Source organism: Felis catus, chromosome A1, assembly GCF_018350175.1.
Source record: "Felis catus isolate Fca126 chromosome A1, F.catus_Fca126_mat1.0, whole genome shotgun sequence".
NCBI classification, from domain to species: Eukaryota; Metazoa; Chordata; class Mammalia; order Carnivora; family Felidae; genus Felis; species Felis catus.
This window is the reverse complement of record NC_058368.1, coordinates 70,629,825-70,655,019: the sequence shown is the minus strand read 5'-3', so window position 1 is coordinate 70,655,019 and position 25,195 is coordinate 70,629,825. Positions and strand designations below refer to the sequence as shown.

The 25,195-nt window shown below is 51.8% G+C and overlaps 1 protein-coding gene and 1 pseudogene across 9 annotated transcripts in view; one reads left to right on the top strand and one right to left on the bottom strand.

Moving 5' to 3' along the window:
* The first annotated feature begins 2,400 nt into the window (after positions 1-2,400).
* On the top strand, positions 2,401-3,457 carry LOC111560159 (annotated as a pseudogene).
* Positions 3,458-4,339: 882 nt separating this feature from the next.
* Positions 4,340-25,195, bottom strand: part of UBAC2 (UBA domain containing 2) — a 200,937-nt gene continuing 180,081 nt past the window's right edge. Inside the window, exon 10 of one of the 9 annotated variants that reach the window (XM_045055337.1) lies at positions 4,340-4,467. In XM_045055337.1, the coding sequence (XP_044911272.1) occupies positions 4,387-4,467 (81 nt within the window). In that variant the 3' untranslated portion in view covers positions 4,340-4,386. Of the gene's footprint in view, positions 4,468-19,972; positions 21,144-22,193; positions 22,837-23,683; positions 25,187-25,195 lie in introns of those variants that run through there. The other 8 variants (XM_045055321.1, XM_045055324.1, XM_045055355.1 and 5 more) reach the window with 8 other exon arrangements.

Below are 25,195 nucleotides of genomic sequence, written 5' to 3'. Positions count from 1 at the left end.
TCATACAGGCACCTCATAAAGAAGGTATAAACACAGCCAGTAAACATGTGACTACGTTAGTAGTCATTAGGGAAATGCAAATTAAAACCACAAGAAGACACCCCTACAGACCCATCAGAATGGTTCACTTGACAAAGACTGCCAGCACCAAGTGTTGGTGAGAACGAGGGGCTACAGGAACCCCCAACCATTTTGGGGAGCATGAAGAGCAGCTACTTTGACAAACTATTTGCCAGACCATACCAAAACCATACCAAAACCAAGCACGCACAGAACCGGGGACTCACTAGCTATATACTCCCGGGTGGTGCAGAGAGAGAGAGAGAGAGGAAGACACAGAATCCGAAGCAGGCTCCAGGCTCTGAGCTGTCATTACAGAGCCCAACACGGGGCTCGAACTCGTGAACCATGAGATCATGACCTGAGCTGAAGTCAGACACTTTACCGACGGAGCCACTCAGGCCCCCTGAGCAGTCTGCAAAGTGAAAACGATTTGGGTGTTCCTCAACAGTAGGATGGACAAATTGATGGTGATGCATTCATACAAGGGAATATCTTACAGCAGTGAGAACAAAAGAGCTTCAACCACACCCAACAATATGGGTCCACAAATGTTGACTCAAAAAGGCTACCTGTGTGAGAATACACATATACATTGTGATTTCATTGGTTTAAAGTTCAGAAGCAGGCGTGCAACTGAGTTGTGATTTTTAAATTTTATTATTAATTTTCTTTGAGAGAGAGAGAGAATGTGCGCGAGCAGGGGAGAGGGGCAGAGGGAGACAGAGAAAGATAGAGAATCCCAAGCAGGCTCTACACTCAGTACGGAGCCTGAGGCAGAGCTCAATCCCACGACCCTGGGATTATGACCTGAGCCGAAATCAAGAGTCAGACGCTCAACCGAGCCACCCAGGCGTCCCTGAGTTGTGATTTTAGAAGTGAGGACAGTAGTTACCCTGGTGTGGAGGCAGAGGACACAGGGCACAAAGGTGAGCTTTGGGGAGGCTGGTGAGGTATGTTTCCCAATCTGGGTGCTGATCCCTTGGAGGTATTCACTTTGTGAAAATCATCAAACTGTACCTGTATGACTTGTGCACGCTTTTGCACGTACGTGTTGGGATTTTTAAGTGGGTACGAATTCTTTGCTTTTCCTCCTATCGAGAGGTGGGAGCTATGTCCCTCTCTCTTTCTGCGTGGGCTTGTGACTCACTTGTAGCCAACTGGAGGTGGTGGGGGTGATGACGTCATTCTTCTGTGGCCAGGTCAGAAAAGGTGCTGTAAAATACAGCATATTAATAGAAAAATTGAGGTTCAGGAAGGCCAACGGATCAGAAGATGACTGCCATCGGTAAAGACAGTTTGTCACTCACCGATCCCGAGAAGAGGGGACAGGCCACATCACAGGGGTCACAGGGGAAGCACCAGCGTCAGCCGGGAGACAGAGAGGCAGAAAGGTGGGCAAGAACTGTTGGTGTGATTTCTGCAAGACGAAACCCATGTGAGGCGGGGTAAAGCAGACTTGGACTGGCTAGTTTGGATCATTTCAGGGGGCTCCGGGACACAGGGGTTGCCCTGGTCGTCTGGCATCTGGCCCTGCGGGTGATTAGGGCAGGTGGATAGTGGCCCAGACAGTCGGATAAAGGAGGTGGTTGGGGTGTGACTGAGGACTGGTTGGTTTACCCTCGAAAAGCACACTCGAGGAATTGGCTGACCCAGGAAGAGGCAGTCCCTTGAGGGTCAGCGAGGCCCCAAGACGTGAAAGCATCAAAAGTCAGAAAATAACAGAGGTGGTTAATGCACGGAGCGTCCACGTCGCTTCCAGGGCACTTTTCAAGCCTAAGGCGGCCGTGAAAGAAATGAAGTTCCCTTCAGGCTGCTATGCTGAGGAAGCCCAGTCTCGTGAGGAGTCCACGTGAGGGAGCTTTAGTTGATGCCCCTAGCTGAGGTTCCAGCCAGAAGCCAGCACCAACTGCCGTTCATCTGAGGGAAGTCAGCCCCACACGGTCCCAGGCTCTGCCATCGAGTAAGCCCCCGTTGTGACTTCCCAGCTGAGGCTCCCAACACAGAGGAGCGGAGAAAAGCCATTCTTACTCTGTCCTGTTCAAATCCTGTGTTTCAAGCTGCTAAATTTTGGGGGGTAACATGTTACACAGCAATAGCTGCACAGAGCCCGACGTGGGGCTGGAACCCACGAACCACGAGGTCATGACCTGAGCCGAAGTTGGACCCTTCACGACTGAGCCAGCCAGGAGCCCCCAAAAAGTTTACCTAAAAAGACACAGGTTTTTCATTTGCGTGTTGTTTCAGCAAATTTATTACTACTACAGAGGCACAGCCCCACAGATGCCATATTATGTTTTCTTTTTTTGTTTTTTTTGTCTCCCCAAGGACCTCAGTGACATGACCGCCAGCATGGCTGACCCAAGCCGCCTCCTCCACAATGCCAGCTCCTGCCTTCCTCACTCCCCACCCCGGCAGTCAGTGTGACCCTCTCTCTGTTCTACACAGCCCTCTTGGTCTTCAGTGCTCTGGGAAACATCCTTGCCCTACGCCTTGCCTGTCAAAAGGGCAAGAAGATCAACTCAACGGGCGTCTACTCGGTCCAGCTGGCAGTGTCTGACCTCCTGTTCACACTGGCCCTGCCTGGAAGGATCACTTACTACCCGCTGGACTTCAGCTGGCCTTTTGGTGAAGGGCTCTGCAGGCTGACGGCGCTCATCCTCTACGTGAACACCTACGGGGGGGAGTCTACCTCATGACGTTCGTGAGCATGGACCGTTACCTGGCTGTGGTCCACACCCACCGGTGCCCCCAGCTCCGCGACGCTGGCCGAGCGCGGCTCGTCGGTGTGGCTGTCTGGGCCCTGGCGTTGCTGCAGACGGGCACCCCTGCTCTTCATACCTGTGACCAAGCCCGTGGCAGGCAAGCCGGCCTGCACGGAGTAGGACAGTGTTGAGGGAATCCTCAGGCTGCCCCTCGTGGTCCTGGTGGCCTGTGCCATAAGCTTCTGTGGGCCAGCGGGGATTATACTGTTCTGTTACATGAAGATCGCCTTGAAGCTGTGCAGGACGGCCCGGGAAAACCCTCTGAGGAGCTAGAAAGGCTGCCACCGGAGGGCCCGCCCGCTCACCCTGGTGGTGCTGGTGGCCGTGCTCGTGTGTTTCAGCCCCTGCCACCTCACCATCATCTGGTTCATGCTGAGAGAGATGCTCCATCCGCCATCTTGCCCGGGGACTGTCCCTTCAGCTCACCATGCCCCTCATGAACATGAACGGTGGCACTGACCCCATCATTTACTTCTTTGCTTCCACATGGTACAGGAAATGGCTCCTCAGCTTCTTAAAACTCTCAGAGTGTCAGAGTCTTCCTCCTTCCCCACCCAGGGAAAAGCTTCCTCAGAAACATGAGTATCAACCAGGCTGGGGGCTCAGTGCCCTTCGAAGAGAATACGGTCTAATGACTCACCAGCTTTGAGACTTTATCTAGGGAGGGGGGCAGGACTGGGGGCCTGAAGCTTATATAATTTGAGGGGTGGGTTCTTTAAGAAAAAGAATACAGGGGAATAAATGCAAAATTAGGTACAGAGTCTTGGATGGTTAAGTGGGGGCCCCAGAGCTTGAACTTGACAGCTTCAGGATGTAGCACCTCTCATGGACTGAAATAAAGAACAGGGGGCTCCTGGGCTTCTGAAGGTGGGGGTGGGGGGAGAGAATTTGCATAATAAATGCAGAAAAGACCAAAAGAACGAGGCTTCGAGTTTGGGGACGCAAATGTTGTAAAGAGCAACAGTGCTCCTCCCTCCGAGGCAGAGTTTGTAAAAGCTTAAAGTTAACATTCACAAAACGCCAAGGTTTCCCCGGAAATGTCAGAAAGCTCTGGGGACGCACCCGAGCTCCGGACCTGGGGGCACGCGGGTCCGGACGGAGAGGAGTGACAGGGGCGCGGGCACTGGGCTCCCTGTGCGGACCAACCTCGTCCCCATTACCCGTGCGGCGGGGACACGACAAAGGCAGGGAAAGCGCACGGGTTTCTCACTAGCTGAGTGCCTGTCTGGAAGCGCTTATCCAAGGGAGCGTTGTTGACAGGCGATCCAGACGAACCTTTCATTGCACCTTCCCGACTTTAGAGCGACTTGCGGCGCGTTTGGACTGAGGCGATTTGCGCAGTGCCCTGCTCGGCGGCGCGTCAGCCGCCCCCGCCCATCCCTCGGGTCCCCGCCCCCAAGCCGCAGCAGGGGCTCTCCGCGGAGTCGTCAGTCCCTATCCTACAGTGACCTTCGGCTCCCGAGGCGCCGCTTCGTGCATCTCGCAGTTTCTGACGTTTGGGGCACATGACTCTCCTCCGCCTCCAGTCTCGGGCTCTGCTCTCTGGAAGGGATGTTACTTGTCACCTGGGCCGGGCGCTCCTGAGCCCGGCTGTGGCTGAGCCCCCTTGTCGCCGTCCCCCCACAGTGCAGGGCGCCTCCACCTGTAAGGAGAGGTGGTGCTCAGTCCGTTCTCACTGGTTTAGGCCACGAGGATAATTCCTCTCTTGCAGTCGGATACACTGCACCCCATCAAGAGGCCCCAGGTGGGGCGGGGGGCGCTCAGGGCACAGTTCAGGGTTGCTTTTCCTCCATTCTGCCTCGGTGTCTGGCTCCACTGGGCTCCGAGCAAGGAGGACACTCAGCTTTTGAGTTATCTTCGGACACGATGGCCGTGTGCCCCTCTGGCCAGACAGGTCCGGGCATGGATGTCACTCTGGGGACACGACAGCCAAGTGCTCAGTGGAGGTGCTTCTGGCCTGCTGAGGCAGGGGGTGGGGGTGGGGGTGGGTACCACAGGCCTAAAGAATTTGGAACTCTGCCCTTGGGGTCCTGTGCATTCACCATGCAAGAGCTCCCCTGAGAGACCCCCCCTCCCCCAGCCGCTGCAGCCACCATGTTGAGTAGATCCCAGCTGCCCACAGTGTGTGCCCACACCTGGCTGGAATGCAAAGCTTCCACTTCCACGCTGTTTGCACTAACCCACACTTATCTAAAGGGGGGGGGGGAGGCGGCAAGAGGGGGCCTGGCTAGCCAGCAGTGTGATGAGGCGGTGGGAGCTGCCTTGGTAACCAGGAGGCCTCCTCGTTGGAGACCGGCTGCCCAGACCTGCCTGACTTCGGCCCTTTCTAGTCCTTCTTGCCATTCTCTGGAGTTTCTCATAACCGGTCCACCCTGACACCGGGCTTCTCAGCTCCAAACTGCTCAGGTGGTTTACTGGGGCACATGGAAGCAGGACAAAGGCACAGCCAGAGGGCACTGGGGAATAAAACAAGATCAGAAAGGAGGACCAGGGTTGAGAGATGCAGTGGCAAACAGGTGGGGACAATGGGCGGGGGGAGGGAGTTGAGCTGAGAGCACCTTTGGTTTGCAAAGCCAGACACAGGTGGACAGGGATGGCTTGCTCTTCAGAGGTGGTTTACAAAGAGGGACATGTGAGTTCTGAGGGCTGGACTCGCCAGGGGTGCTCCCAGGCCTGGCTCTGAGTGGGAATCCTGAGCTCAGGGAGTCAGGAGGGCAAAGTGTCCTGTTGAGGACTCATACCCTCACCTGGGCCTCCTTTTCCTGTCTGTAAACATTGGGACCCCGGCACCTATCACATGGGGTTATTATTGTTGGGGGGTGGGGGAGGTCCACGAACCAACTCATGTGTAAATCACTTAAAACTAAAGAGATGGAAGGGCACATGGGCAGCCTGGTCGGCTAGGTGACCGACCTCAACTCACGTCAGGATCTCACCGTTCGGGGGGTCAAGCCCCGTGTCGGGCTGTGTGCTGACATCTCAGAGCCTGGAGCCTGCTTCAGATCCTGTGTCTCCCTCTGTCTCTGCCCCTCCCACTCTCATGCTCTTGCTCGCTCTCTCTCTCACTCTCTCACAAAAATAAATATTAAAAAAAAAAAAAAGCTAAAGAGATGATTTAAAATGAAAATGGACTGTGGCCACTGCAGTCTTCTAAGTGGGCTGGCACAAGTCACAGTAGTGGGGATATATGTCCCATCATTACTGGGGCTGGAAGGTTGCAATGCCTAGGCCACATCCTGCCCCCTAGTGCAGTGGTTCTCAAAGTGTGGTCTCTGGACCAGCAGCACCTACGGCCTTGTTAGAAATGCACATTCTCAGGCCCCACCCCAGACCCACCGAAGCAGCCCCTCCGTGGCAGGGGCCCAGCACTGTGTGTCTGAACAAACCCTCTGGGCAATCCGCCCCCCCTGGCCCCCTCCCGGGAGACTTCAGGCAGCATCCTTCTTGCCCACAGTGTTACTTTGCTAAAGCTACTGTTACAAAGTACCATCAACTGGGTGGATTAAAACAACAGAAACTTACCCTCTCACCCTTCTACAGGCTAAAAGCCCCAAACTGGTAGGGCTGGTTCCTTCTGAGCCTGTGGGGGAGAATCTGTTCCAGCCTCTCCCCAGCTTCTGGGGGCTACCTGGCGATATTTGGGGGTTCTTGGCTTGTAAAGCATCACCCGGATCTCTGTCTCCATTTCCACGTGGCATTCTCCTGGTACGTCTCCGTCTTTACCGAGGTCTTTTCATAAGGACACCAGTCATCTTGGGTTAGGCCCACCCTAATGACCTCATTCATTTTACCTGGATTATACCTGCCAAGAACCTGCTGCCAATTGTGGTCACATACCCAGGTACTGGGACTTCATCCTATCCTCGTGGGGGAACAAAATTCAACCTATAACACCCATTTCTGAACACCCGTTTCCAGACTCTTCTGAGCCCCGCCTCCATCCCTAACCTCTCCCCGGCTCTAAGCCCTCACACCCACTGTGAAGGTGAGGTTCGGCGGAAGTGGTGAGAGGGTCCTGTTTTAAACCCCCGTTGGAGCTTAGCTATCATGGTTTATTTTCCAGGCCCTATCAGGATAACTCCATGCCAAGATGGAAACATCAGGGTCTCCTCACCCTCCACATGGGAGGCCAGTCCAGAGTATGCCAGGAGGCCCAGGGCAGCCCTGAAGGTCAAGGCCCTGTGATAAGGTCACCGGGTCCCATTCCCTGGGGGTGGACAAAGGGCTCCCAACCAGCAGAGGTGTGCAGGGGTTTCTGTCACTGGGTGGAGGGTTTCATGATGACTTCTAGGAATCTTAATCACTTGACATTTTAAGGGGGAAGAGCAGAGTTTCATAAATCAAGTTTGTAGATACCCAAATGTTCCTATGGCCTCTTGGCTTTCTCCAGAAAGCATGTTTTCACTGAGAATCACATTTCCTTGGGATTTTGCTGCATACCACAAGTTACCCACGGTTTGGCTTTCACTACAGTTTTCTTTCTCACTTCACCAAGTGACTGTGTACGGGACAGACACAGAGACTGAGAAGCTCGTCTGGCGGGTGAGGGTTGTGGGCAGCCGGGCTCAGGGCCAGGCCTCGGCCCCCTCAGACACCCCAACCCTGTAGTGCACAAGTCAGATCACACTTCAGGCCATAGGAATCCCTCGTGACATGGATGTCCTGGTTTCTCTGTAACCACTGAAGTCTTGAAAGCCTTGTTTTCTAATGCCAAAGGTCTACACCACCTTCCTGTGCCCACATTCTTTGATCCCAAGAAGCCCTGAGATGTGTTCTGTTGCCTTAACAGCCCTGCAATGGCAGTGGGAGGTGGTCTGTCCTCGGGAGGCAAGGAACCCTCTGTTTGCTAATGCCTGACATTATTCCCTTTGCTAGGCTGCACATAGGGGGTGAAGTGCTGGAAACTTTGCCAGAAAGTCCCAGTAAACACTCATCAGCTGAATCCACAAGTGACTTCTCTCCCAGCACACAGAGATGATGGTGAGCCCGTGCAGAAAGGGCAGGCTGTTGGGAGCGGGGTGGTGGGGAGGCATCTGGGAGGCTCAGTCGGTTAAGCATCCAACTCTCTTTTTTTTTTTTTTTAATTTTTTTTCAACGTTTTTTATTTATTTTGGGACAGAGAGAGACAGAGCATGAACGGGGGAGGGGCAGAGAGAGAGGGAGACACAGAATCAGAAACAGGCTCCAGGCTCTGAGCCATCAGCCCAGAGCCTGACGCGGGGCTCGAACTCATGGACCACGAGATCGTGACCTGGCTGAAGTCGGACGCTTAACCGACTGCGCCACCCAGGCGCCCCAGCATCCAACTCTTGATTTCGGCTCAGGTCATGATCTCACAGTCTGTGGGTTCAAGCCCCACAAGAAACGGCAGGGGACACCCCACTTCTGCAGTGAGTTCCAATTCTGTCTCTGGGCCAGTACTCCGCTTCATCAGTTCACACATTTATCAAGTATTAGCCCAGGCTCTGTGGATACAGGGGGACTATGGGGACATGGCCCTTCAACCTCATGGATTGTGTAGACCAGCAGGTGCCACACAATTGCAATCAGACAAGGACAGGAGAATGTGTTCAGTGTTAAGTGGAGACTCAGACAACGGGAGAAGAGAATGGGGAGGCTGTCTGGGAGGGCTCCCAGGTTTGGGGCTGGAAGATCAGATGGATGGTGGTATCATTCCCGATAGGGAATCCGGGGTAAGATATAGTGTGGGGGTGGGAGGTGGGCAGGCATATGGAGGTGTCCAGTACAGAGCAGGACATATGAGGCCTGAGGCCGAGAAGACAGATTTAGGGAGATTTAGGGAGGTCTGAGGTGGACAATATTCTTAGAGTTGAGGGAGCCTGTTGTACAACGTAGGCTTTATTACTGTTCAGGAATGGTGGGGCTGACAGGTCAGCAGACGCTTGCCATTTGAAAAGCTAGTTACGTACGGTTCCCAAGAGGCGGGGGTGGGAGGCCACATGCAGATGCAACGGTGTGTGTGTGTGGGGGGGGGGTCAGGGGTCAGAGGGAACAAGGGGAAAAGAAGCAGGAGCCTTTGCTGTGCTTCCCAGAGGCACAGTAAGGAGATTTGGGACAGGCCAGCTTGAATCACCATGCATCTGATTGTGGCCCTGCAGGGTGATGCCAGGGCCCAGAGCGGCCAGAAGCCAGATGCTAGCAGGCTGAGGAGGTGGGATCAGCAGGTGTCCAAGCATGCCTCAAGAGACTGGTCTCTAAGGATGAATTGGAAGACAGGGTAGGGAATGAGGGATGGGATTTTTGTTTAACGTTTATTTATTTTTTTGGGACAGAGAGAGACAGAGCATGAACGGGGAAGGGGCAGAGAGAGAGGGAGACACAGAATCGGAAACAGGCTCCAGGCTCTGAGCCATCAGCCCAGAGCCCGACGCGGGGCTCGAACTCACGGACCGCGAGATCGTGACCTGGCTGAAGTCGGACGCTTAACCGACTGTGCCACCCAGGCGCCCCGGGATTTTTGTTTAAACACTTATCACTCTTTTTGTTGTTGTTGTTGTTGTTTGTTTTTGAGAGAGAGAGAGAGAGAGAGAGAGAGAGCAGAGGAGGGGCAGAGAGAGTGGGAGAGAGAGAGTCCCAAGCAGGTTCTGCACTGAGAGCAGGTAAGCCCGATGTAGGGCTCAAATTCACACACCGTGAGATCATGACCTGAGCTGAAATCAAGAGTCAGACGCTCAACTGAGCCACCCAGGTGCCTTGGGATTTTTTTTTTTTTTTTTTTTTTTGGGTAATCATAGAGAAATTGCTATGGTTTCAGTCTCGAAAGGGAAGGAGTCAGAGAAGAGGCTGAAGGTGAGGACACACAGAAGGAAGAAGACAGTGGAGAAAGTCTCTGGTGACCATTTTAAAACAAAACCTTTTTTCAGGAGGAAAGAAGGACGGGGGTTGGAGGCACAGGTACAGATGGTTTCCAGGTTCGCGGGAACAGCTCTTGACTAAGGTCGGCCAGTGCAGTCACACGACATTAAAGATGCCAGAATCTTCAGCATCCAGTCAAAATCAGGTGGTAGCTTCTTATTAGTATCATAACACATGAAGAATATTCCACAAATATGCTATTTCATAGTTTAGGAAGCAGGTCCACACTCCCATGGGGCCTGCCAGCCAAAGCAACCCTCCGAGGCGCCTGGAGCTGGACAGGCAACACTCTCACTGCATGGGAAGGCCATGGCCATTGGCAGTCACACAGTTGATGGGGCCCACAGAGTCCCCCCTGGAAAGGCCGCATTTCTTACACACCGGGCTGCCTCTGCAGCATATTTGTTGGCTCAGTTATAACTAAACTGGGAAGCGATGGCTGCCCCAGCGATCATTGTCATGGAGTGGAGTATGGAGGGTCATGTCAGCAGTAGCATCCTTCATTCTGTCCTTGAGGAATTTGTTATGGGATGGTTTGCATCCAGCCAGAATTCATGGTGAGGTCCCAACCTCCAAATGGGACTGCATTTGGAGACAGAGTCTTTATTTTTATTAAAAAAAATTTTTTTTTTAACGTTTATTTATTTTTGAGACAGAGAGAGACAGAGCATGAATGCAGGAGGGTCAGAGAGAGAGAGAGGGAGACACAGAATCTGAAACAGGCTCCAGGCTCTGCACTGTCAGCACAGAGCCCGACACGGGGCTCGAACTCACAGATGTGAGATCATGACCTGGGCCGAAGTCGGACGCCTAACCGACTGAGCCACCCAGGCGCCCCTATTTTTTTAATGTTTATTTTTGAGAAAGAGAGACAGTGGGGGAGGGGCAGAAAGAGAGGGAGAGAGAGAGAATCCCAAGCAGGCTCCAGTGCAGAGCCTGACGTGGGGCTTGATCCCACCAACTGTCAGATCACGACCTGAGGCCAAACCAAGAGTCGGACGTTTAACTGACTGAGCCACCCAGGCGCCTCTGAGACCGTCTTTAAAATGAGGTCGTTAGAGTAGGCCCTGATCCAACAGACTGGTGTCCTTATAAGATGCAATTGGGACATAGGAACACACAGAAGCAAGACCACTCAAAGACACGGAAGGTGGCCGTCTGCAAGCCAAGGAGAGAGGCCTCAGAAGAAACCAACCTAGCTCACCTCTTGGTCTCAGACTCCCAGTCTCCAAACTGTGAGGACAAAACTTTTGTTGTTTAAGCTGCCCCAGTCTGTGGTACTTTGCTACAGTAGCCCCAGCAGACTCATATGGTATTTTTAACCTTTCTACCCGATTTTAGGAAAGGATATGGATCCTGCTCTTTTCTTCAAACTTCACACCTCCTACCACCTGTTGAAAGAAAAGGAGAAGCCCAAATACAGCAAATGTTATTTTTCCCACTTATTTTTTTTTAGGCACCTCTAAGAGCTGACAATGTGTCACGTCTGATGTGAGTACGGCGTTTATGCCGGCGAGTGAGCCTGCTTTTGCGTCTCGCAGGGCCGATGACACTCAGTGTGAGGTTAACTGGCGGCTGGAGCTGGAGGAGGTGCAGGCACCACACACAGTACCGTTCTGCTCACATTCTCTCCCTGGGTCAAGTGGATGTCCTGGATTTTCTGAGAAGCTTTCGTGCAGAGCCCCTGCTCATCCTACGGCCTAAAGATTATGTTTCCGACGCCCAACTGCCCTACTCCGTTAAGCACTTCTGCGGAAGTCTATTCATCTTATCTGTTGTTTTATCCATGCACTCATCTTTTATATTCACAGAGTTCTGGTATGCGTGTGGGGATGGGACTGAGAAGGGGAATGGTAACCACCGTAGCCTCTAATGTCACCTGCCCGGGCAGAGCTGGTGGAACCGGCTTCCACTTGGCCGGAAGAGGAGAGAGGCCAAGGACCTGGAGGCACCTTCCTTGGGAAGTGCAGTCTTGAGAGCTCTGTTACCTCCACCCTTATGGCGAAAGCCCACCACAGCTGGTGGGGACGAAGGGGACTCGTCAGATGGGGACCTCATGAGGTGCGGGTTCCATGCCTGCTGGGCCCCAAGGAGCCTTGGTGAGTCACTGGCAGTTCTGGAACCTGGTTTCATGTGCAAACAGAGAACATCAGTCACGATGATCACTGACGTCCTTCCAGCTCTGAGATCTGTGTGATTTCTGTATCCGAGACTTTAAGATGGGTAAGTGCAGCCTGGTTTTCCATGAGTTCATGGGTTTTGCTGTATCTTTAGGGGTTTTCTGTGTGTGTTCTATGTGGGTGGCTTGACTTCGATCACCTGTTTAGCCTCTGGCTGGTGTCTACTTCCTCATCTAGGAAAAGAGTGAATGGTGTGGGGCCGGGCTCACACAATGCTGGGGACAGAAACCTGAGAAAGAGGGGAGGGGACGGCAGGCTGGCGGAGCCAGGGAGAACAAGATAGGGATACGGGCTCAGGAGCTAACAAGTCAGTTACCGTGCAGCCGTGAGGACGTCCTGCCTTGAACCCCGTGTGGGAGGCAGGGAGACCAGGCACGCTGCTCCCCGGGGCCCAGCAAGATCTTGGTGTTGGAGCTGGTGAGATGCTGTTACTCATTCAGTGAGGCGAGGGCAGTGGGGTGCGGGCAGGCATCTAAGAAGCAGAATAAGAAATCAGGGACAGAGGACCCTCAACATCCTAATGCTGCCTTTTGGGGGACCTCTTTGGTGACTCTCCCTTATCTGAATGACTTTCTCCACTGTTCGCGGTGATTGTAGCTATGATGGAAATTCTCTCGGCAGATTGCACTCAGCTCGGGGGAAGCGTGGGTCTGAGGGCCGCCCACACCACACGTGTGCCAGTGGCCGGTGGCCTCTCCTAGCCCCTGTTCCTATGTCCCCAGTGGCATGTCATGCTCACAGAGACACAGCTGTGGTTGTTCCCAAAGCTTCGCGTGTCAGTTGTTAGTGAAATTAAATAATTTAAGTAATTATTATGTAAACTGATAAAGTACACAGGTGAAAAGAGCTTTATTTATATGTTTGTTTGTTTATTTTTTTATTTATTTAACAGGGGGAGAGAGAGAGAGAGAGAGAGAGAGGCAGAGAGGGAGAGAGAGAGAGAGAGAGAGAGAGAGAGAGAGAGAGAGAGAGAGAGAATATCCCATACAGGCTCCACACTGTCAGCGCAGAGCCTAACATGGGGCTCAAACTCATGAACCGTGAGATCGTGACCTGAGCTAAAGTCGGATGCTTAACCAATTGAGCCACCCAGGCGCCCCAAGATTTTTTCACTCTTATTTTTTTAATTTTAATTTTTTTATGTGTGAGACAGAGAGAGAGTGAGGGTGACAGGGGCAAAGGGAGAGAGAGAATCTTTTTTAATGTTTATTTATTTTTGAGAGAGAGACAGAGACAGAGACAGAGCATGAGCAGGGGAGAGGCAGAGAGAGAGGGAGACACATGTCCGAAGCAGGTTCCAGGCTCTGAGCTGTCAGCACAGAGCCCAACGTCGGGCTCGAACCCATGAACCGTGAGATCATGACCTGGGCCGAAGTCAGACACTCAACCAACTGAGCCACCCAGGTGCCCCGGGAGAGAGAGAATCTTAAGCAGGCCCCACATTTGTGGAATCGGGGCTCAATCTCACAACTGTGAGACCATGACCTGATTGGAAATCAAGAGTCAGACGCTCAACTGACTGAGCCACCCAGGCACCCCAGGTGCTGTTTTTATAAGAACTAAGTGCAATGCTTTGGAAAGTTTCATGGATGTAAACTGCTAACAGAACCAAACCTGCTGTAAAAATAGGTGTGAGTGTGACAACTACGAGACATCAGAAAAATGTAAAAACCCAGGATGAAATGCACTCCTCTCTGATTGCTTCACTGAGTTCCCATGCTATTTGTGATAGAGATCCAAAGTGGGACCTGTAATCCATGCAATATGGGTGTGGATTTTGAAAGATATAAGCTTCTAATCAGCACAACTATCATTAAAAATAAAAAGGCTTTAGCTCCAGCAACACCAGAAGATTGATGAATTAATTACATTGTCATGCTCTAACTTAAAATACTTAATATATGGGTTCTATATACATATACATGGGCATATATATTCACATCCAACATTAACTGAGTCAGTACCAGTCCCCAGCTTAAGGTAGGAGAGCTTCTGGGGTGCCTGGGTGGCTCAGTCCATTAAGCGTCTGACTCTTTATTTTGGCTTGTGTCGTGATCTCACGGTTTCTGAGTTTGGGCCCCACATGGGGCTCTGCACTGACAGCTCGGAGCCTGGTTAGGATTCTCTTTCTCCCTCTCTCTGCCCCTCCCCCACTCCCACTGTCTCTCTCTCCCTCTCTCTCTCTCTCAAAATAAATAAACGTAAAAAAAAAAAAAAAGATAGGTGGGCACCTGGGTGGCTCGGTTGGTTAAGCATCTGACTTTGGCTCAGGTCATGATCTCGCGGTTCATGGGTTCGGGCCCCGGCTCCAGATTCTGTGCTGACAGCTCAGAGCCTAGAGCCTGCTTCAGATTCTGTGTCTCCCTCTTTCTCTGCTCCTTCCCCCATCGTGCTCTGTTTCTCAAAAGTAAATAAATGTGAAAAAAAAAAAAAGAGATAAGAGAGCTTCTGCCATGTGCCATTTCTATTAAAGATAGTGGCCATTCTTTTAGAGGCTAGAGATTTATTTTATTTTATTTTATTTTATTTTAGTGTATAAATTAAGCAATATATCCTTTTTTAAGATTAGAAAAAAATTTTTTTAAGTTTATTTAGACAGAGAGAGACTGTGGGTGCATGTGAGCGGTGGGAAAGGCGGGGGCGGGGGGAGAATCTCAAGCAAGCTCCACACTGTCAGGGCAGAGCTGATGCAGGGGCTCAAACCCACAAACCATGAGATCATGACCTGAGCTGAAACCAAGAGTTGGACCCCCAACAGACTGAGCCACCCTAAGACTGAGCCAGGTGCCCTAAGACTGTAGTTTTAAGTCATCTCTATATCCAGCACGGGGCTCAAACTTACAAGCCTGAGATCAAGAGTCACCTGCTCCACTGACTGAGCCAGCCAGGCGCCACCTTATTGTGTCCTCTCACTCACTCACTCACCCACTGGATGCCTGGCACATGCGAGGAAAGCACAGCTCTTGCCCACAGGGGACTTATTACGGTTATTTCAGCCCTTGCAGGGAGGCACCCAGCAGCGAATCACTGGAGGTAGCAGAATCGCTGGTTAGCTGTCAGGTACACCAGGAGCATCTCTTAGCTCAGCTTCTAGGAGGGTCCCCTTAGAGGGCTGGGCCTGTGCTGAATGCTGCCTCCTGTTCTGTCAGGTGCCGGCTATGGGTCCCCGGCCCCTGACGCCAGGCCTGAGGAACTAGCCCCTCCCTTAGTCCCAGCAGATCCGTACCCTGCACCTCCATGAGGTGGAAGGCTCTAGACCTCATGTGGCTGCAGCATTTGCAAGGATCAAGGTGGATTAATTTCCACCCGAACCACAAGCCCAGGCCAGACATCACAGTCCAGGGGTGGCCTGGGTCTGGTGCTCCTTAAGGACATCTCTACCAGCTTTGGGCAGGAGGGATAAGGTTTGAGCCCATGCAGGAATCTCCTGGAAAGCATCAGAATTCCTGGGTGAGTCCTGAGGAAATGCTGTGCTCTGCACCCAGCCCCAGCAGGGTCTTGGCCAGAAGTGTCCTCATGGAAATGAGGGTGGGGGTATGTGAGAAGTTCCCTTGGTGCTGTTCCCCTGGGCTGCAGCCACACTCCACCAGCGGGGGTGCTCCCAATGTAGGGGTGCACTAAACCTCCTTGTCTGAACCCCCAGAAGTCTGCAAGCCCTGAAGAGGGATGCAAGATTTGTTTGGAGGGTTTGAACTTCGTATTGAGGATTTTATAATACAGAGGCGTACATATAACAGCATCTATGTAAGATGTTAAAAACAGACCCTTCTTTGCTCCATACCTTCTCCACTTCCTTCCCCTGCCCCCAAAACAATTATAACCTCCGAATTTGTTTCTGTCATTTTGGAGTGGTTTTGAACTCTGAATTTAGAAATGTCGTAAGTATTTAACATGGCTCCTCATACAAACAATCAGGATCAAGAGGCTGGGAGTGGGTATTTGGCTTTATTTGTTGTTCTGTCCACATTCAGCCTGTCTCTTCCCAGACGGGAAAAGGGCTGGCCTTGGCCTGCTGGCTTTTCCAAATATTCCCTTGACTTTTTTTTGCTTAAACAAAGTAAGTGCACTTCCTCCTTTTAAACAGGTGCTCAAGGCAGAGGCGGATGTGGACATCACATTCATCTTTGTGCAGATTTAAACACAACCTGGCCCCCACCTGCTGAGGAGGCAACATCTTAGCCACCACACCCCCTGGTGTGCAGATGTGGCCTGTTCTGGAAAGACTTCTGTGATTCTTGCAGCTTTATGCATATGAAAGACGGGTTAGTTCATAGGGACAGAAATAAGGGTTTTACAAGATCTGCACACATAGTAGGAGGCCGGACAGTTTTCAGATATAATGCAGCACTTCTGTCGAACATCATTACAAAATCTCACAATAAAACCTCTATACAAACAGCTGTTGAGACAGCAAAAGAGCGAAACCGACCACGGTCCCCTGCGAACAGGATGACAGAAAAGTCAGCTAGCTGGGCTGTTGGGGCACCTGGGGGCACAGCACATCTCTGAAGGTGCAGGGGGGACAGGAGAGGAGCTAGGAGCTGGGACCCCCTTTCCCACCGTGAAACAGGCCCTCAGCTTTGGTGTTCCCTGTGGCTTTCTGATACATTTTACTCTTTACAGCCCAGCCTAGCGAGGGATTACCTGACATCTGCACTTTAATTCAAGTGCTAAATTCAGAATAAGGCTCTAGAGACTGGCACCACAGGAAATCACAGCCTCTGTTTAAAGATTCCAAAGGCATCAGGAGTGCCTGGGCGGTTCAGCCGGTTAAGCGTCCGACTCTTGACTTTGGCTCAGGTCATGATGTCATGGTTCCTGAGTTGGAGCCCTGAGTCCGCCTCTGTGCTGATAGCTCGGAGCCTGCTTAGGATTCTCTCTCTCTGCTCCTACCCTGCTCTCTCTCTCTCTTGCTCACTCTCAGACTAAATCAACTTAAAAAAATGTTAAAAAAAAGATCCCAAAGGCATCAAACCCAGTCTGCCACTTGGGTTCCACCTGGCCACCATGGAAAAGAGAGCACACTCAGCTTTGCTGGTGGAAGCCACGTCAGCCGGGGCACTGAAGACTGAGCGAAGTGGCAGAAATCCGACTGAATGGGGTTCTCACATGCCTGGGCTGAGCACTGGGGACTGTGGAGGTTTTCTCTGGTGTGAACCACTGTGGGTGGCTGGGTCACCCTGCAATCTTTTTGCTGATGCTCCTTTTGCAGCAGCCAAGTGGAGGCCCTGGGATGTCTGGGTCCGGCCACGGCAGGGGGCGGGGTGGGGTGGGGTGGGGGGAATAGGGGGGCGGAGGGCGACACCCTCCTGGACAGCCTTGGAGCAGTCCCAGGGTCCCTAAGGCACTCTTGTATTTGGGTGAGAACCAGGGTGGGTCAGGGACCCCTGTGCCCTACGCCTTCTCAGGAGCAGCCTGCTCTCTATGCCCTCTCCCGCCAAGTCTCCTCAGACCCCAGGGCAGCTCAGAACAGAGAGAAAGGGCACAGTGTGGGTTGGCCTGAAGGTACTAGGAGGGGCGGTGTGTGCTGCTAGTTCCTGGGACCGTCTGAATTTGTCTAAATCTCTCAGGGCTCTGAAACTCCCATGACATATGGGGTCAGCGGACCAAAACACTGCAGCTGATCAGCAAAAGTGGCCAACAAGCCTTTATCCACCTCTGGTTGGCCCCACGTCATCCACTCTCCTCAAGCTCCGGGCCCCTCGCCTTCCTGCTTTATTAAGAAGCCAGAAACTAGCACTTGAACTTCTTCAACTTTGCTCAAAGTTTACAACTCACCTCCAACTTCCTTAACTATCTCTGGTTCTGGAGGACAGAAGCCTTCTTCTTCGCTCCCAAGGCCAACCTCTCTTCACAGTTTTGATTATACCCCTTCCAGGGCCTACAGCTCCGGTCTCTCATCACCAGTTTGGTTACCTTGACCCACAAGCTGACCCAGGAACAGTGTCCCTGCCCTGTCTTCTCCCTCCACACATTTCCCGGACCAGTGCACACAGCCGACCTCTGCTCTCCCTCCTGTTCTCTGTTCCAGCTCTTGTTGCTGGCATCCGCCATCGCTGGGCTGACACTAACCCCCCTTTCCCTGCAGCACTGCAGACGGGCCCCCTATGCTCACCTCCTCCACTAGAAATGCAGGAAACTAACCCTCTTCTTTCCTCTCTCCATATTCTGTCACCTGCCTTCCTCTGTGATCCCCAGAGCAGGACTCCGGATCTTTCCCCTCTTTCCAGATTGATTTTCCACATCTGGTGCCCACTCCCCCAGCCCCCAGGCTCCCAAGCCTTATCCTGAAATCCCAACTCTGCTGGGGCACAGCCATTTAGCTAGTGTGGGTTCTCCATGAGATAGCAAGCAGGTTAGCAAATTCACATGATTCTGGTAAGTCTTCTTACATGAGAGACTGAAGTTTGGGAACTAAAATTTTAGTCTGAGCCAGAAGGCAATTTTGATATTCTTGGTCTGTCCCTTTACAAACACACTACAGGGCTTAGGGGATTCTGAAAAATAACCTTTGATCCTCCCAAATTAAATATCACTTCAGCTACCTGAGTTAAAAAAAAAAAAAAAAACCACCAAAAAAAACCTCCTCAAGTTTATGATTTAGACCCTATCATTTGCACTTGAGAAGCACTGTGGCAGAAATCTACACTCAGGGACTCAGACAAAGTTCTAAGTGCTACTGTGGAATGCGTGCATTCACAATTTTATGCTCAATTTCCTTGAAACTATTTTCCTTTTGGAATCCCAAACCCGGTCCAAGCTGATGAATCAGAACTCCAAAAGCAGAGTCTCCTTAATTTGAGGAAGGGGGGGGGGTTCACCACAGACAACTTTTTCCTTCTTCCTCTTGTCAAGTGGAACTGGCTTACTTGAAAATGAGGCCCGATCTGTTGCTGCCATTTGCACAAAGTCAAATGCCTACATGAACTTTTCTAGACATCAGGAAACCAAGCCAACGGCTCGCTGATGTCCCCGTCTGGCACGCGTCACTATGCATCAAACACAAAAGGTTTCTCTTTGCGGGGGTCGGGGGGGCCCATCAGCCCGAAAGATTTCTGGGGGTCTTGACAGGATGCAGGGTATTTTTGGGTATTCAAACCCGCTACTGGTGGCTGTTGGGTCAAAATCTGCAGGAAGCAGCAGTGGGCCAGCGATGGGAACTCCAGCCAGGTCAAGAGGATGTGCCCAAGACTGAAGAGTCGGATGTGTGTGGGGTTGGGGAGTGGTCGGGATCGGGATGATCTGGGGGGTGGTGACTAGGAAGGTAGCAAAGGCCGGGCAGTCATATGAAAAGGATGGAAGCTAATGGAAACTTGGCAACTACAGGCAGCTGGGAAAGAGGCTGGAAGTCAGGAAAAGCCTGAGGGGGTCTCCCAGCTCTGCCACTGTTAGGTGCAGGGCTGTGGCCACACGGCCAGCACTGCCTCAATTTACACTAAATTATACTTCCTGCCGTGGAAGGGTGCTTGGGCTCCTTGGGCAGGATGAGGGTCTTTGAGGTGTGATCACCTCTGCTTGAGGCCTCACACTGGGCTCCTCCCGTGGGGCTCTCTGCCCCCATCCTCTGTGAGATGCATGGAGAAGCCTCAGGTGAGTGAGCACTATGCCTGTGGTTTGGTGTGACTTTTCTCAGTGCTGTTTGAGAAAAGGGGCATAGGAGATGGCGGATCTCTGGACGCGGGGCGCTGTCTCCTGGGACCCCTGCACCGGAAGGTCAGGGGTGGATCCAGATGGGCTCAGAGGTTAGTACTTGCATACACCTCTGCGCTGGGAGCCACTGGCCTGGAATGCGGCTGCAGATGCCCGCTGCCGTCCCTTCAAGCTGACAAGAGACACTTGGAACCACCTGGGCTCCCAAGTCATCCCAACTCCCGTTCTGAGCAGCCTGATGCCCTAACAAGCCTACGGATGAGGCCTCATGGGGCCAGTGTTACAGGAACAAAGGGGCCTTTTCTCTCACTTCCAAAGAAAAAAAAAACACCCAAATCTTCTGAAGAATGATGAGCATTGGCAAAAAAAATGTTTTATATTTGATAAATTACACAGCTTAGAACAAAGATTTAGGTAAGTCGAATAAAAAATACCGCAAAGTAAAACACATTAAAAACTTTATTATAAGTATTACACTTGTCCAAATTTGCATCAATTTGATACATTTCTGCTCATTTTGCAGAACGTAGGAGTCACACAATTGCCTTTCCCACCTCCGCCTCCCTTCTGCCTGGGCCTGTGTCCTCCGCTGTGTGCCCTGGCTGCAGCGGAAGTCCTGATGCGCCCGGGCCGGGGAGGACGCGCCTCCAGCGCGGTGGGCCCTGCGGCTGTTCCAGGGCTGAGCCCCTGCTCTCTTCCATCCTGTTTCTATGTCCAGCCTGAGAGGCTAACTGTAGATGTTCTGAGCAAAAGGAACCCCAGCTAAGTTTCACAGAGTTTTCCAGAACCTTGAATCAGTACTCGATGATCATTATTTCTTAATGGAGGTGAGGGAAAGGGAGTTGGAAAGATTCCCTGGACTGAAATGGGCCGGAACAGTGTGGATAGGGTTTGGTTCTCTGTTTCTCCCCTCCACACTCAGGCCTGGCCAAGACTGTGTGCAGCAGACACGCCCTGCTCACCCCCTAGGAAAGGTGGACACCAAACAGTCACTGAGGCTTGAAAGCAAATTTGAGGAAAAAAATAGTGATGAGAAAAAGTCCATAAGGAATATTTTGCCATGTTCTTCCTGAATAACATTCCCCTTTGTCCAGTGGTAGCATTTATGATCAGATATAATGTAGGAGGATCCATTATAGTAAAAAGAATAATATTACAGTAACTTCCCATCAGCGGTGCTATTCAATTGCTTACAGAAACCTGCAACTTTAATGTATTTTAAACACATCAGGAATGAGTGATGATTTTCAAACTAAGGAAAATGCCCAATAAAAAAATATAGAAAATACATGCTAGTTTAATGGCAAACTTATTTTCGATACTCTTTTAACAGCAGTGATCTTGGAATTAAGGGAGGAGCAGTGGGGACCGCCCTTTGCCCACGAGAACATGGGAGACCGTCAGCGCCAGAGAGCGTGACCTCAGGCTGATTCAGTAGCGGGGCCGGTGCCCCCCCCGCTGTGGGCGGCAGCTTGGCCAGTCTGTGTGTCGCTGCCCAGGACCCTCAGTGCTGCAGCAGGAAGTTGGTAGCCACATTCAGGTCATTATTTGAAGCTCTCAGGGCTTCTAAAGCATCACCCCTGGAAAATCCCATCTCCATGAGCCGAGCAACCTGAAAACAAACAAAACCAGAAACCTGATGAGGCTGAGGACCCTGCTACTAATCCATCAGCCCCCCCAGGTGCTCTTCAGGAGAGTTTTGCAGAGAATGTTAAAAAAAAAAAACAAACCCAGATTTTCATTTCAGTGTGAAATAGGATTAAAAAATTTTTTTTAACAGGCACATTTTAAAGTGCTTAACGTATGGCTAATAAGTGTAATTATCTCATTTAACTCTCATTTGAGAGACCAGGAATGAGTCTCCAAGGGTCAAGCGACCCGCCAGGACCAGCAGAGGGTGGACGAGCCCGTGGGGTGCGGCCTGGAAAGCCAGTCTGCACAGCAGCCCCGCTCACACGACTCTGCACGCCCTTTCAGCGTCAGGTGGGATTCCCGCGAACAACTTCTCCAAGTCACGTTTCCTTGTGCGTGTGAACAATCGCTTAGTTGAACATTAATTTCTGATGCTGGCAGACACCGATGACAAAAATGTGTGCAGGTTCTTGGAATCACACGGCCAGGGAAGGAAAACCTGCCATGTGAGGTGCAGCATTTGCTAAGGTCCTGGCTGCGGGGGCTCTCCAGGCAGCAGCCGTGGGCACCAGGAGGTGAAGCCTGGGGCAGAACCAGGGGGAAGGACGTAGCGAAAGTCACCAAGGGTAGGGAGGACGAGGCTTGCATTTTCGTGACCACAAATCCTCAATCTGTAAACACAGAGGTTTCCTGCACTTTCAACATAGGATTTCCATGAAGCAGGCAGTGCCACTGAAATTTAGGCATAACCTATTTTCCCATTTTCAAATGTATTATAAATAGATCTATGACGCCAGACCAAAGGAATCTATTCTTTGTACGTATGTTGAAACACACTTTTGTAAGTTTTGTAACACATGTTGAGATTTTCCCCACGTGTGGGTTAAAGAGGCTCTTGTGGACTGAGGACTTGGTCACCACTTCTGATCCTTCCTATAGAAAATAGTGCCCTCGGTGCAAAGTGTATGGAAAACGCCTGATGCTGCGGGGGTTGGGGTGGGTTGTGGGCAGGGCTGGGGGAAAGGAGTGAGGAGGAGGAGGGTGGGGTGGGGGGGAGGGAGGAAGGTGGGGAGCCCAGTGGGTGGCAGGGGAGGAGATGGGAGTAAGCTCTCTGCCCTGCCCACACCCAGACCCCTCCTCCCTCAAGGAGCCTCAGGGACACAGATGTTAACCGAGCTGAGCAGAGGCAGACATGCAGGCGACACTTCTGAGAGGCGGGTTCTAGCTCGTGTTTTCCAAACCGAGGCTGTGATCCCTCAAGAGTGCGTCACGAACACTCAGTGGGTTAAGAGGAGCATTAAAAAATGTATGCAGCGAGGGCCCTCCTTCCAGAAAGCTTCCTTTCCGTTCTCCACACGCACACACGTGTCTGCTGCAGGCATCTCTTGCTGTGGGCTGTGGCGAGACACCTGACAGCTGTTTTCTGAAGGGACGCCCGGTGCCTGGGAAAAAGGCCGTCACATGTGGGAGACCCACTCCCCGGGCTGGGGGACAGTGTGGACAGAACAGCAAGAATCTTCTGCTTTCATTTCCTGCTCAAGGAAAGAACCACCTTTCCCAGGGTATCACAAACACTCCCTCACTTACTGGCCAAGATGGACAGTTCTTCCTCCACAGAAGCAGAACCTGCCTCTGGCTGTCATCCGTGGGACTTCAAAGGTCCTAATTTCACCCTTTCAAGTAACAGAAAACAATCCTAGTCCCTTTCCTGGGTGAAGCACTTTGAAGGTCTGAAGGCCATCCTCCCCCATCTTTCTTGCTCCAGGCCAGCGCCCCAGCTCCTGGTCCGGCCCGGGTGCCGTGGAACCCTCTCCTGCCTTTACTGCCAGGGTCCCTCTACCAGAAGGCTCTTTTCCTCTGCCCTCGGCCTCGGGAGCTCCTCTTCATCCGCTGACTCTGGGGGCACCTGGCCCTTTCCCATTCTCCCAGACCAGAAAGAAGCCCAGACAAAAAGTTCTGTGGCTCCACTGACCTGTGTCCTGGGCTCCCTGTCACTGTGTTGTGAGCCTCCTGAGAACGGGGGCCGGGGCTGCTTTCTTCATTCCTGTGCTCCAGGATCCATCTCTGTCCAGTGAAGCGCCCCACCCCCCCAGTGCTCTCCCGTTGCTGCTGTCCTCTGCTCGCAGCCCTTGTCACAACAGTGGAACACTTCGGCAGCGTGCACACGTGTGTACGGGCATGTGCCTGTGCTCGTGTGCATACCCACACCATCCCAGTGTGGCCAGTTACCCTGATGCCTACTGAAAACACTCCCTGGGCTTCTCAAATCCTACTCTGTAAATTTATATTTGATCTTCTGGGTTTAGGACTGCACACATCTGTTAAATTCCCTCTGGCCATTTTCTAGCCAACCAAAACGAAATTTCAGTTTACTTATTTTTTAATTTATTATTATTTTTTAATGTTTATTTATCTTTGAGAGACAGAGTGAGTGTGAGCAGGGGAGGGACAGAGAGAGAGAGAGAGAGAGAGAGAGAGAGGGAGACACAGAATCCGAAGCAGGCTCCAGGCTCTGAGCTGTCAGCACAGAGCCCGATGCAGGGCTCGAACCCATGAACCATGTGATCATAACCTGGGCTGAAGTCGGATGCTTAACCAACAGAGCCACCCAGGCACCCCTAATTTCAGTTTCAATTCTGTTGTCTCCTAGATTACTCAGATCCCTCAAAATTTTATCACCCCCGAACTGGAGTAGCAAACCTCTATAATGTCCCCGTCAAGTGACTGATGAAAATGTCAAGCAGGCAAAAATCAAAGGTAGGGACCCAAACTCACTACAGACCTCCCTTTCTATTCAAGTGGCTGACCAACTTTTTTTTTGGTCTTTTTAGAGATTTTTAACTGGTTTAAAGCCCACTTCATATTATTATCCATTCCACATGTCACCAATGTATCTCTTACAGTCGTCAGATGTCTTGATGACATCCTGTGTGAGCAGGAGCAGGGTGGCGTCGACAGACCACAACTCTCTTCTTAACACTCAAGTCATCTGATGCTCTATTTTAGGCTCTGCCAGACGTGAAACATCAATTTTGCCATTTGATTACGAGGATCCACATTTTCCTCTCTCCTTGGGGGGATTTCGAACAGTATGACCCGCCCTGCTTTCTCTACCCCGAGCAGCATAATCGAGGACCTGGGCTGGGCGCACGTCAAATCCAGGTGATCCTTCCTAGGTCATTTCCTGGATTGAAATAACCTTTAATGACGTTTATTCCAGTAACTGACAGTTAAGAACCACTATCTTTAGTGGAGCTAATGTGGCCCAGGAGGAGGTGGGCAGCTCCACCTGCCTTCTCTCTGTTACCACAAACACGACGCTACCACCCAGCAACGTGGCGGTCCTTAACGACTTCAGTTTGGCTCATGCGACATTCACGATCACCGCTTTGTCACCGTTGGTGCTTCAAGCACAGCTAAAGACTGGCTGCTTCTTGGCACCTCGCCAGCAGGAATAAAAGTATCTATCTGCCAAATTGTGATTCATACCGGAGCTGATGGCGTGTGAGCCAGACCCCCACCGCCAGCAGGTGAGGGTGCTAGGCCACAACTTCCAGCTGGTGCTTGAGTCTTCCCTCCACGGACTCTGAATTTGGCTTGGAGGCTGATGATGGGCTGGCCATATAGGCCACCAAGGCACAGCTCCAGCACGGGCTGCACCACCTTGGAGGGGACCCCTCAGGCCTTCGACGGCCTGGTCGTGTCCTACATACATACGCGATGTCGGTGTGGAGAAGCCTTCTCTGCACGTGAGGCTTCCTCCCGAGTTCACTCAGTCTCTCAGAAACGAACAACCACACGTGCACCGTTGCTGGTTTTGGCAACTGGGCCGTGTTTTCCACAGGTTTTGCTGAGAAGCGCGTTTGATGTACTTAGAAGCTTGCGGCAGGCCGCTGGCTGTCCATCCTCTGGAGGCCGGCAACCGTGCCCCTTTAGCCAAAGCTGGCTTCAGAGCTTTCTGCATTGTTTAGGGGTGAGAAGAAAAGTGTGATTGCAGAATTTTCACGGTGGAACCACCTGGTGCTTTAACCA